Source organism: Humulus lupulus, chromosome 6, assembly GCF_963169125.1.
Source record: "Humulus lupulus chromosome 6, drHumLupu1.1, whole genome shotgun sequence".
In the NCBI taxonomy this organism is placed as follows: Eukaryota; Viridiplantae; Streptophyta; class Magnoliopsida; order Rosales; family Cannabaceae; genus Humulus; species Humulus lupulus.
Window position 1 is genome coordinate 1858950 of NC_084798.1, and position 13991 is coordinate 1872940.

Consider the following 13991-nt stretch of genomic DNA (forward strand, 5'->3'; position numbering starts at 1 on the left):
CCACGTATAAAGTTTAGATTGATGAGTCTCTAATTCATATATTATATATTATTACTCTTTCCTTTTATAAGCATGGCATCAAGTGTTTAAAAATAAAAACATATTCCATATTAATTTTCCTTCAGCTATTTTTTCAATTATTATATATTAATTAAATTAAATTATTACATATACTCGTACTTGCAGGTTTCATTTGCTAACTTGGAGATATTGAGTTTGAAGAAACTGAATATAGAAAAGTTATGGGCAGAACAACTCCTATCAAATTCTTATATGCAAAACTTGACAAGTTTAGAAGTTGGAAGCTGCGATAATTTAAAGTATATGTTCTCTTTTACTCTTACTCAATGTTTTGTAAACTTGAGAAGCTTAAAAGTGGGTGATTGTAAGGCAATGGAAGACATATGTGTGACTACAAAGAAATTTGGAGAAGAAGAATCTCAGTTGGAAATGATTTTGTTCCCTAAATTAGAATCTATTGAGCTTGATGAGCTTTCAGCCCTCCAAAGATTTTGTGCTACAGATTCTTGTATGAAATTTCCACTACTATCAAAGTTAACAATAAAAGACTGTCCAAAACTCAAGACATTTGTTAGCTCTTCCACCATATCAATACAAGTATCGGTTGACCACAAGGAAGTGAACCAACTTGTATCAGTAGAACCTTTCTTCAATGAAAAGGTAACTCTTTAATTAATTTAACGTACAATAAATGTCTAATTTAAGTATCATTTCTTTTATAAACACATGGAATAAAGTTTAACTGAAATTCCTTATGAGCAATTCTATACATACTCTCATATTGCACATCAAAATTGCACACTACATTGTAATTAATCTCAACCATACATATTTTTAAGTGGGTCCACACCATATTTTTAATTGCATCTTGTGTAACTTTTGTGTGCAATTTAAAATTGTGTCAATCATTTCTCATTCATTGTACATATAAAAAAAAAATTTACTCGGATAAAATGACACGACTATTTAATAGGTTCATATTTTGTAGTTTACATATTCCTTTCTTTTTAATTATGATATTTTTAAGGTAGGTGTTATATTTGATTGATTGATTATTGCATGTGGATTCATTTCAATTATTTCTATTTTAGGTTATTTTGTATTTATAAGTATTTTCATACTTTTTTTTATACATAAGAAAATTTGAGGTGAAACTCCCTAATTAATTTTTTTTCTTATATGTAAATAGGTAAAAAATTTAACTTGAGTAACATATATTATATTAAGCTTATTATATATTTCGAAATCATCAAATCTATTTTAAAGACTTCACATAATCATTAAAAAAAATACCTCAAAGGTAGTTTATAATATATACAAAAATTATGTGAAATCTAAAAAAATTAAAATGACATTCGGCTTGATGACATTAAAAATTGAAATTATAGTTTGAAAAAATAAAATGTGATGAATCAACATATTCTGAACTTTTAACTTTATTAGTTTTGTTTTATTTTAATTATAAAATTTAAGTTTCTTAAGTGAATTTTAATTATCATAGTCAACGAATTTCTATTTTTTTTTTCTTTCAAATTATGGTAGTTTTAAATTAAATTTCAAATAATTTATTATTAATATTATTTTTCACTTTATTTACTTATTTAAATCATTTATATTTTTAAAATGTTTGATAAATTAAAAATAATATTGGCTAATAAAGTGTATGTGGTAGCATTTCCGTTGAAATTTTTTACATAGTTATTTAAGTTACAAATATATCTATCTCACCACAAATTTTCCTATATTTAAATATTTATATTATTACTAAGAATTTTTTTTTTTTGAAACAAAGTAATAAACTTTCATTAATGGAGAAAATCTTGTAACATAATAGAGACAAATTCAGATGGAGCATTAGAAACTCCTATAACACGATCAGAAACTAGACACGTATTTCTCGCTAGGAAGTGAGCTGCGGTGTTAGCAGATCGTTTAACAAAGTGAAGGGTTACAAGATTTGGTTTTAAATCATGAAGGAGGGATCTACACTCTGAGATGATGCGTCCAAAGTAAGAGTATAGCATGGATGAGCTTCTGATGGACTACACAGCCAGCAAGCAATCTGATTCCACCTCCACTTGATTCCATCCCTTTCCTTTTATCCAACTCAATGCTTCCTTAATCCCAATTGCCTCTGCCACTTCTGGGAGAACAGAGCCCCTTCTGCCTTGTGCGATGGCTTCAATCAACCTCCCATTTGAGTCTCGGGCGACACAAGAAAAGCTAAAACAGTTCGAAGATGCAAAGAGAGCTGCTTCTGTGTTGATTTTGATTTTGTTCTCAGTTGGAGGAGACCATTGATCACGGCCATCATGTATGGAGACTAAGCCAAGGGAAAGGTCGAATGACTTGTCTTGGGCGCTTCTCCATTGATTGAGAACGGTGAAAGCTAATGCAGCAACTTCCCGGGGTTCGGACCCTTTTTGCTTCCATACCAGCTCATTTCTGGTTTTCCATATACTCCAACATAGCATGGCTGCCAGATGTCGCTTGTGGTCTGAATAAGTATCAAAAATTGAGGATAGCCAGTCAGGGAAGGTGCCAGCTGGAATGGGTATTGGCCCTATGTTTAGATGAGACCAACTTGCTTGAGCAAAGGAACAAGACCCGAAGAGATGAGTGGAGGATTCTCTGTCAATATTGCACAAAGGGCAAAGAGTATTAAGGGTCACGTTTTTTGTTTGGAGCTGGACCCGAGTGGGTAAGCAACCTTTGGCCGCCTGCCAAAGAAATTTTTTTACTTTTGGAGGAACTTTCAGTTGCCATAACCTGCGCCAAAAGCCCGAATTATTGCTGGATGAGGATGAGGCTTTGTCTGATTGAATAAGGGTATAAGCACTTTTGACTGTGTATAGCCCCAGCCGATCAAACTTCCAGTACCAAGAATCTGTTTCTTCTATATTAATAGGAATGTTTCTTATCAGATCAACATCCCTTTCCTCAAACAGGTCATTGAGGATATCCATATCCCACCGATTCTGGCCTACAACCATTAGTTGAGAAACAGGTGTGTTGCTAAGTGATTCGTTGGTAGTGTGGATGTAAGGATCTTCTATATTAGGCAGCCAAGGGTCTGATAACACAGAAACTGTACTCCCTGAGCCTATACGGACAGAAGCTCCTTTCTTAATTAAGGGATGAGCTTCCATGATGCTTCTCCATATGAAACTAAGTGTCCCTCCCAATCTAGCCGAGAGAAAGGTCCCTTTGGGAAAGTAACGGGCTTTATAAATTTTGCTTACCAAAGAAGAAGGGTACTTTAGCAGACGCCGCCCTTGTTTACCCAAAAGAGCGAGATTAAAGTCGTGTAATGATCTAAAACCGAGGCCCCCTGTGACTTTTGGCGTGCTCATTCTATCCCAGCTCATCCAATGGATACTTTTCTTATTATTTTTAGAAGAATTCCACCAAAATCTGCACATTGAGCGTTCTAGGTCTTTAGTTAGTTCCATAGGTAGCAAGAAAACACTCATGGCATAATTAGGAAGGGCTTGTGCAACTGTTTTTAGGAGAATTTCCTTGCCTGCACGTGATAGAAGCTTACTCTCCCAACAATGGATACGCTGCTGAACTCGCTCCTTAAGATATCCTAGAATGGATGCTTTATTACGACCCAACATATTCGGGAGGCCTAAATAGGTGTTGTTGTCATCTGCTTCGTGGATCCCTAAGGCACCACAAATGTTGTCTCGGACCCCTACTTCGGTGTTGCGTCTGAAGAAGACCGACGATTTCTCATAGTTAATCTTCTGACCCGATGCGTGCTCAAATACCGAAAGGAGATGTAGCATATGATCAGCAACCTCAGAACTGGCCTTGCAAAATATGTAGCTGTCGTCAGCGAAAAACATATGAGAAATGGTCGGGGCACTCCGAGCCACTTGAATACCCCTGATTAACCGACGATGTTCTTGATCTCTGAGGAGGGCGGAGAAGCCTTCAGTGCATTTGATGAATAGGTAGGAGGAGAGGGGATCGCCTTGTCTTAACCCTCGCTCTGGAATGATATTGCCAAACTCTCTACCGGCATGGGATATTTGATATCTGGTCGAAGTAACACACACCATGAATAAAGACACCAGCTTTTGGTCGAAACCTAGTTTTTGCAGTACTGCTTGCAGATAGCCCCACTCAACCTGGTCATATGCCTTGCTCATGTCTAGTTTGAGTGCCATATTGTTGTGAAAATTCTAATGATTAAAATATGCGCAAGTATACACAGTCGACAACAAGTAATACAGTGATACAGTATCAAAGTTCGTCTCCACAGGGACTTTTAAACTAAATAAATGCAATATCAACTAATAACAATTTACAATTCAGTAACCAAATCAAGAGAAAAGTTATGTAATTAATTCTAAAAATAAATGTAAATGAGCAAATTAATTAAACTAAAAATCAGAGATTAAAATGAAAGAATTCTGGGTGGATTTCAGATATGAGAAAAATAGATTTGGGTGGTTAATTCCCCTCGGTTCGTTCCAGTTGCTACAGCAATGGCTCAGCAATTTATGTCACAGTTAACAGATTTCGTAAAACCCAGTAAGTTTTTCCCAAAACTTAATATCTATTGTCTATAACCCCCCTCAATACATTCCTGTATTAAAACAGACTATAACCAACCAATCAAGCACCAAATCTTTAGGTTATGCAAGGCATCAAAATAGTCCTATTCCACTACTCAAAATCACCTAAAACTAGGTAAGTTTCTTGCATCAATTGAATGGGTTCAGCTAGACTTCCCTTTTCCATGCTAGATCTAACTTAATAAATGCTAAAAATGGCCAGTAATTAACATTCACTTATCAATTACAGCACATTCAATTGAACTATGACATAAACAACTTAACCATGCATTTAGAAATTTAGTTCATACATAAGGGTTCATAACCACCCAAATATTTAGGGTGTTAGTTCATAGCTGAAATTATAAACATAAAACCAGTACAGAATATTTCCATGAAGTTTGAACAGAAATTGAGATGAGAAAATAATACAAAATTAAAGAGAAATAGAGATTAGAGAGAATTGAGTGTTGAGCTCTAGTCCCCCTTAGGCGTCTGCCTTCTTTTTCTCTCCTATTTCGTACTCCCTTCTTCTTCTTTCTTTCTGCTTCTCTCTGTACTTTTCTTCCGTGAAAATATCCAGAATTCTCAAAAATGATGGGTGTCTCCTTCTCTTTCGGCTGCCTCCTTTTTAGGGTACTGGGTTTACCCTAATTAGTAAGTCAAAGTCAATTGTGCCCTCTTGTCCTTTGCCACACCATCCAGCTGACTCATTCACTAAAATGGGTGCCACATAGGCGCTGAGGTCAGTAAATAAATGCAGCTGGCTTTTGTCCACGTCAGTCTTCATTTTCCCAGAATTGCTACGAGTCTGGCCTACAGCATCCGAGCAGCAATGCTCCCTTTCTGTCCCCTTTTTCTCTTGATTCCCTTGGCGAGTTTAAGGTTCCTTTCCTAGATAACAAAACACACATATTTACATAAATATTTATAATTACTACCAACAAATCACAAGACTCTTGCATTAACACACTAACTAGAAAAGAAAGGTAAAAACTAAACAAACTTACAAATAACATCACACTCATTACTCTTTTCACCCAAAATTCAAGTTCAAAGTTAATAAAAATAACTCTAAATCATAGAGTTATCACATATATCCATTCTTGCCCTTAGTTTTCCTTTTCATGTAGTGCATGATCTCATAGGAGATCATTATATTGTCAGATATCAATCTTCCAGGAATAAAAGCTGATTGTGCTTCTGAAATAATACCGTCAATGACCAACTTTAGCCTATTGGCTAGTACTTTGGAAAAAAATTTGTAAATTACGTTGCACAGTGAGATAGGCCGAATGTCAAGCATGGTGCGAGGGCTTTTCTTTTTGGGAACTAGCACAATGGTGGTAAATGGAATAGCCTCTTCGAAAGCTTCATTATTCCAGAATTGCTGAACCGTCTGAACCACATCCCTTCCTACAGTTGACCAGTATTTCTGATAAAAACCAGGGCTTATCCCATCCGGACCTGGAGACTTGTCGGGGTGCATTTGAAAGAGTGCCGTTTTCACCTCATCTTCGGCAATAGGCAGAAGCATCATATCGTTTTGAGTCTGGGTGACTTTGGGTGAGATACACGAAACTACTTCCTCCCAATTATTGACTGATGACTTGAATAAGGTTTGGAAGTACTCTATCATGAGGGATTCCAAGCCACTGTTCCAATCCACCATATCCCCCTGGTCATTTTGGAGACTATTAATGTGGTTTTGTCTGCGGCGTGACCTTGCTGAGGCATGGAAGTACTTTGAATTCAGGTCCCCTTCTCTAAGCAAAAGTTGCTTGGAACGTTGTCTCCAGAATACTTCTTGTTGAGTGAGGACCTCAAATAATTCCTTGGAGGCTTCTTGCACACGCTGGGTTGAATGATGATCCTGTGGTTTAAACCGTTTGATGATACGACTACAGTGAGCAATGTGTTTCTGAAAATTGCCAGTAATCTCCTTGCCCCAATTGCCGAGAGTTTCTGCGCAGATGATGAGCTTCTCCTGAAGGGAATCGTTGCTATGTTTCACCCAAATATCTTCAACAAGCTTCTGGCACATAGGTTCCCGCAACCATGCATTTTCGAACTTAAAACGTCTCACCGTGGGGGTCCTGGATTGTGGAATCGGCGTGAGGAAGAGGGGGCAATGGTCTGATGTGGTGACTTCATGGTTAACCAATTTAGCTTCAGGAAATAAGTGCAGCCAACTAGGAGTAGCAAGAGCTCGATCTAGGCGAACTTCAATGTAACTATTTGTGCTTCGACCCCTTTCCCAGGTAAAGGGGTAACCCATGAGCTCCATATCGACTAGATTACAGGAATGAATGGCTTCATTAAACCCAGCATTCAAGCAATTGGGGTACGGCTTCCCACCCCTTTTGTCTTGTTGGCTTGTAATGTTGTTCATGTCCCCAGTTAAAACACAAGGAAGAGTGGAGGTATGAGCAAGATTTCCCAGCAATTGCCATGTGAGATGGCGTCTTGTGTGGCTAGGCTCCCCGTACAAACCAGTAAGGCGGTAGGTAGGGTGACCACGTGTGTTGATTATGAGATCAATGTGAGAGTGGCTGAATTGGATGAGCTGGGCCTCCTCCTTATGTTTCCAAAGAAAGGCTAAGCCACCACTATGGCCCACGGCATCCACCACAAATAAACCATCAAAGCCCAAGCTAATTTTAATTCTATCTACTTTCTCCTTTTTGCAAAGAATTTCACTTAGAAAGATAAAATTGGGTCTCTTGCGGAGCACTAGCTCCTTTAGGAATTGAACGGTCCACGGGGTCCCAAGCCCGCGGCAATTCCAACTTAATATACTCATTGATCGTGGCGGGACCAAGAGACGGTACCCGCCAAAAATAAGTTTTTTGGGTGGCAAAATTCAGCATTCTGCAATTGGGCCTGTTCTTCTTCATTTAAGTCTGGGCCTAGTACATCATTCAACACCTTCTCACTAGTGGAGCCCGACTCATGAGTGTGTCTCCTTTTTTTGGACTCAACTGTAATGGATCCTTGTAGAGGGCCCATTGATGTATTTGCCAATTCCTCATTAATGTAATGGGCTCGGTGTGAAGGTTGACCTGGGCGTATATCAAGGGCCATGTTGGACGACCCTTCTTTATTGGCATTTAAATGAGATGGGGGTTGACTGGTGACCGTGGGGGGAGCCGTAAATCCTGCATGATGATTCCCACATATCTGTGGCATGATTTGAGATCCCGAGATTAGGGGAGGACGTGATGAGTGTTCTTCTCCACTCCTCATCTCTTCATGTGGCGGCGGCGGAGCCCTAGGAAGTGGACCTGACTATGTATGGGGCGGCGAATCTTCATTCAGACTATTGTGGAGCCATTGTGCTCCAATAAGCTTGGTATGTCGACGGAAGGGTGCACGCATCCATTCTCCATAGGGTTGCACTATCTCAGTTTCTGGAACTTCAAAACGTCTTGGACAGAATTTTTCCGAATGTCCAATAAGGCCACAGATAAAACAAAACGTGGGGACATTTTCATATTTGAAACTTATCCAGATCCATTCTTCACTGCCTTTACGTATGCGCATTCTTCTCTTCAGGGGACTACTCAAATCAACTGTGACTCTAATGCGCATGTATTCTCGCCATATTCCCATGAAATTCTTCGGGCAAGCTTCCCTGAATGTGCCGATATACCCCCCAACTGCATCAAGAATTCTGGAAGACATCAACCCCGTGGGGAGATCGTGTAATTGGACCCATAAATCCAGACTATTCAGAGGGATGATACGAGGGTTGCAAGGACTTTGCATTCTGGCAATTATTAAAACTTTCCTGTTGAAGTACCATGGGCTGCCATCCACCACTCTCTTTATGTCGATTTCATGGAAAAACTGAAAGAGGAACTTCTTTGTCTCAATCTCCTTGATGAAAACCCCTTTCCCTGGGCGCCATAAAGCAGCCAAAGTCTGCTGCATTGCTGAGAAATCCAAAGAGCCAGGGGCTATAAAGCGACCAACGAGACAAAGCTTCCAGTTAAGATCTGCTTCTTCTTCCCTCCCTTCCGCAAAATCCTGGAAAGCCAATCCCCCTATCTCTTCATCCTCCAGGCTGATTTCAAACATCGGTTGTTGTTGGTGTGGATCACTCGAGGAGGCCATTGTATCTGTGAATCACTGAAAGACACGAACAGGGACTATAGGGAACCTAGAACGAACTGACAACGGACCATGACAAGGAGTCAAGACACTAGTTATTACTAAGAATTTGATATATAAGAAATTGCCATGTTTGCATAATTAATAATTTTCATGCGTTTTGATATATTATATATTTAGTTAAACTAAATGAGTACAACTAATTAATAATGTTGTCTTATAATCTTGGACTATTTAATACTTGAAGACCAAAAGGGAAAAAAGTCAAATGCGCTGAAGCCTAAATTGACCGAATTATGTTTATATTTATATAACCAAATAAAAGTGAGTGACTACTCATCACAATTTATAGTAGATATTTTTCTTACTAAAAAAAACTACTCTATATGTTTTTTTATTTGTTTTCTTAAAGTATACTAATATTTGTTTCATTATTAAACAGATTATTATTTGTCTTTTTTTTTAACATGTTTTTATTCATTATTAGATACAAGCAACGTGTAATATCCACGTTTCTTAGTTTTATTTAAAGAATTTATTAATTATTTTTATTAAATTTATAATAATGTTATATAAATTTTGAAATAAATATCCTATTTTAATTAAATAATTTATTTAATTTTTGTTTAAGTTTATGTTTATTATAGTTTTTGAATTTGAGAGTGATAACAAAAAATTATATACTATATGTTTACTGTAATATTAAATATCCTATTTTAATTTGTTTAATTATTTATTATTTAAAAATAATTATTATTGTAAAATATCTCAAAAATATCATATTTTAAATTTTATTTTATTTTATTTAAGTTTGAGTGTTTACAAACTACCGTTAAATATAAGAATATTTCGTTAAAGTTAACCTTAAAAAATAAAAGAATCGTTAAAAACAAGAATTTCCGTTATCTACACATTTATTATATAAAAGAGATGTATATTCAAACTCCTCACATTTATATAATTAATATTTTCTGCAATTAATTTTCTAATGCTAATTCTAGCCAATTTGATCCACAACTTGAAAAATAAAATTAATATAAAATTTTAAATCAAACAATTAGATTAGTGAACTTATATATATTTAGAGAAAACAAATTAAAAAACTTGTGACCACTGCTTTTAGGCACGGAGTTTTAAAAAAGCATACGAACAATATAATCTAACTAAAAAGTTAATAACAAATTCTAATAATTAAATTTATGAAGCTATATATTATTAAAACAATGTATGATATATTGCTATAATTACTAAAATTTAATCACAATGTATGATATATTGTTATAAACTTGTATATATTTTGAGAAAACAAATTAAAAAGTTTGTGACCACTGCTTTTAGGCACGGAGTTTTTATTAACAACATATATAGGGTAAATAGTATATAAAAAGTTCGTCTTCTAGATTCACATTTAGTAAGAACTGATTAGATATTATTTGTTAATTTCAAAGAACTTAAATTTTAATAAAAAGGTAATAAGAATGTGATATTTGATGATAGATAAAAAGTTTGGGAATAAATTTATATTAAAAGAACTCGTTAGAGTAAAACAAGACCAATTTTTCTATTTAGGTGGCATTTGAAGATGATGTCAAAATTTATAAGACAAACATATTATCAGCAAAAGTATAGGGAAAAATTCACTTACAACATAAATTGAAGGAACAAAAAGGGATATAAAATGAATTTCACATCTGATAATTACTAATTTCTTGAATATATGAATAATTTCACAAAAAGCAACAAAAAGGCATGTTAAATGCATATATGAATAATTTCTTGAAGCAACATGTAAAAAATTAAAACTAAAACGTTAATTGAGTCTCCAGGGAATCAATATAAGAATTGTTATTTTTTAGTAATGTAATTATGTTTCTTATAGTCCCATTATTCTTAAAATGAAGTGAGTAGTAATGCATGTGTGTAATTCTATTTGTTTTATTTTCAGATTGCATTTCCCAACTTAAAAGATCTGTATATTTGGAATTGTAACAATATTAAGTATCTCTTATCATCTGTCATGGCTCGAAGTCTTGTACAACTCGAGAAATTAATTGTATTATTATGTGAGAACTTAGAAGAGGTAATAGTTAGTGATGAGGAATCAGGTAATAGTGAAAGCAAAGCAATAATATTTGAAAAACTAAAATCTCTTCGGCTTGAGAATCTTCCAAACGTTATAAAGTTTTGTGGAAGAGATGACATTAAATGTCCAATGTTGTCTAGACTGGAGATATGGAATTGTCCTAAAGTGAAGGAATTTATAAGTAATTCCATGGGTACAAGGACATGTACTGCTAGTGAAGAAATGAGCATCATGGTAGCATCTAAACCAAGCCTCTTCAATGACAAGGTAATACTTAATTGTCTAATTTGTCTTTGACTTTCGTACTAATTATCTTTTATTTTTTTATCATTAAGTTCCTAATTTACAATTTTAGCATCTAAAATTAATTGATTTATAATTTATTTAAAAATACTATTTAAATTATTTTATATAGATATATTTATTAAAAAATAGAAATATGTTAAGAAAAACTTACAACAAAAATAATTAAATACAATTTGTTCCCTAAAAATGAATACATGTATTAACAAATTGAAATTGGTGTCCAACCATACTACTTTTAATATATTTTAAACTTTCGTTAATAATATAATTAAAACTAAATATATTTTATATTTTTGACGTTAATAGTAGAATTAAAACTAAATATAAAATATGTTAAACGCAATAAGGTTGGGACCAATTAGCCAACACATGGAAAGTTTTGGGACTAAATTGTATTTAAACTTTTTGTTGTCAGACTTTTTAACGGTGCTAGTCATAGAGATATATAATATGGGGGACCAACTTGCCAAAATACAATTATATGTCACAACATATTAAATTTTTTTTTACTAATTAATGCTTTTAGACACTGATTTTTTAATAACAAAATTTGTATAGTGATGTGTTTTTAGTCACAAACTTTGAGACATTTACAAAGATATGATAAAAATTAAGTTAATTTTTATGTTTATGTGCATTTAACTTTTGCTACTAAATACAGTAAGTTGACCCAAAAAAATAGTTGAAAATATGACAATCCAATAAAATATATATATGTACAAAAACAAGCTTTTACCATAAACAAAAACATAAAACTCCGATCTTTCACGCCCACACTTCCCTGAAACTCTCTTTTTTTTCTCTTCATTTTTTCTGGCCTCGCACAAGTCTCTAGCTCCAATTCCAACGGTGTGAGACCTCACTTTTCATCAGCACCTTTCTTGGTCGCGGGGCCTCAACTTTAGGGTCTTTTACCCTAATTAGTTCTCTCAATATAAATTTGCTTCTCCAAATATAATGTAACCAAAACAGTGTAATAGAAAATCATGAAAATTAAATAAACTAGAGCATATCTATATTTTTTTAATTTCGGTTTTATTTATTAAAAAAAAAAAGCATACAAATAATATAATCTAACTAAAAAGTTAATAACAAATTCTAATAATTAAATTTATGAAGCTATATATTATTTTCGGATGCAATATTTAAAAATTACTAAAACAATTTAGTCACAATATATTATATATTGTTATAAACAAATTAAAAAACTTGTGACCACTGCTTTTAGGCACGGAGTTTTTATTAACAACATATATATGGTAAATAGTATATAAAAAGTTCGTCTTCTAGATTCACACTTAGTAAGATCTGATTATATATTATTAGTTAATTTCAAACAACTTAAACTCTATAATTTATCAAATTATAAAAAGAAACATATGAAAACTATAAAATATATATTCTCATGTATGCATGACATGTAAAAAGGTAATAAGAATGTGATAATTGATGATAGATAAAAAGTTTGGGAATAAATTTTATATTAAAAGAACTCGTTAGAGTAAAACAAGACTAATTTTGCTATTTAGATGGCATTTGAAGATGATATCAAAATTTATAAGACAAACATATTACCAGCAAAAGTATAGGGAAAAATTCACTTGCAACATAAATTGAAGAAACAAAAAGGGATATAAAATGAATTTCACATCTGAAAATTACTATTTATCTTTTAATATAAAATAAGAAGGTGCAAACAAATCATTAAACCTAAAACAGGGCACCATATTTAATTTCCTCATTAATGAAACTATTAAAAGAAAAATATGACAAAAATAAAATATGTATGATCATGTATGCGTGACATGTAAAAAATAAAAAACAAATAAACATTTTTTCTAATCATATATGGCATGTTAAATGCATATATGAATAATTTCTTGAAGCAACATGTAAAAAAATGAAAACTAAAATGTTAATTGAGTCTCCAGGGAATCAATATAGTCTCATTATTCTTAAAGTGAAGTGAGTAGTAACGCATGTTGTAATTCTATTTGTTTTATTTCCAGATTGCATTTCCCAACTTAAAGGAGTTCACTGTTTCACATTGTAACAATATCAAGTATCTCTTATCATCTGTCATGGCTCGAAGTCTTGTACAACTCAAGAAATTAAGCGTAAAAGAATGTGAGAACATAGAAGAGGTAATAGTCAGTGATGAAGAATCAGGTGGTGGTGGAAGCAAATCAATAATATTTGAAAAACTAGAATCTCTTGAGCTTAAGTATCTTCCAAACGTTATAAAGTTTTGTGAAGGATATGACATTGAATGTCCATTGTTGTCTGAACTGAGTATAGATGATTGTCCTAAACTGAAGGAATTTATAAGTAATTCCATGGATACAAGGGCATGTACTGCTAGTGAAGAAATGGGCATCATGGTAGCATCTAAACAAAGCCTCTTCAATGACAAGGTAATACTTAATTGTCTAATTTGTCTTTGACTTTCGTACTAATTATCTTTTATTTTTTTATCATTAAGTTCCTAATTTACAATTTTAGCATCTAAAATTAATTGATTTATAATTTATTTAAAATTACTTTTTAAATTATTTTATATAGATATATTTATTAAAAAATAGAAATTTTATGTTATTTATTTCTCTTTCTCATAAATTACTTGTGCAAGAATAAATGAGCATTATGGTGTTGAAATTTATTTTTAAAGATACAAGAAAATGTTAAATATTGAAATTTTAAAATAACTAACGTTCCAAAACTATTAATTAAAAATTTATTACCTATATTATAATCACATAATTAATATTTCATAAGTAATTATTTTTATTTTGAGAAATATAAATTTAATCCCAAAAATAAAATTTATATATTGATGACCAGATAGAAAAATATAATAATTTAGGTACAAGATAAGTTTTTTTGTGATAAATTTAATCACGCTC

The 13991-nt window shown here is 33.3% G+C and overlaps 1 protein-coding gene across 1 annotated transcript in view; it reads left to right on the forward strand.

The window, feature by feature from the left end:
- The window catches only part of LOC133781369 (uncharacterized), a 72561-nt gene that overhangs the window by 8879 nt on the left and 49691 nt on the right, over nt 1–13991 (forward strand). Inside the window, exons 8-10 of the mRNA XM_062220342.1 lie at nt 187–681; nt 10645–11049; nt 13098–13502. Of these exons, the coding sequence (XP_062076326.1) occupies nt 187–681; nt 10645–11049; nt 13098–13502 (1305 nt within the window). The remainder of the gene's footprint in view (nt 1–186; nt 682–10644; nt 11050–13097; nt 13503–13991) is intronic.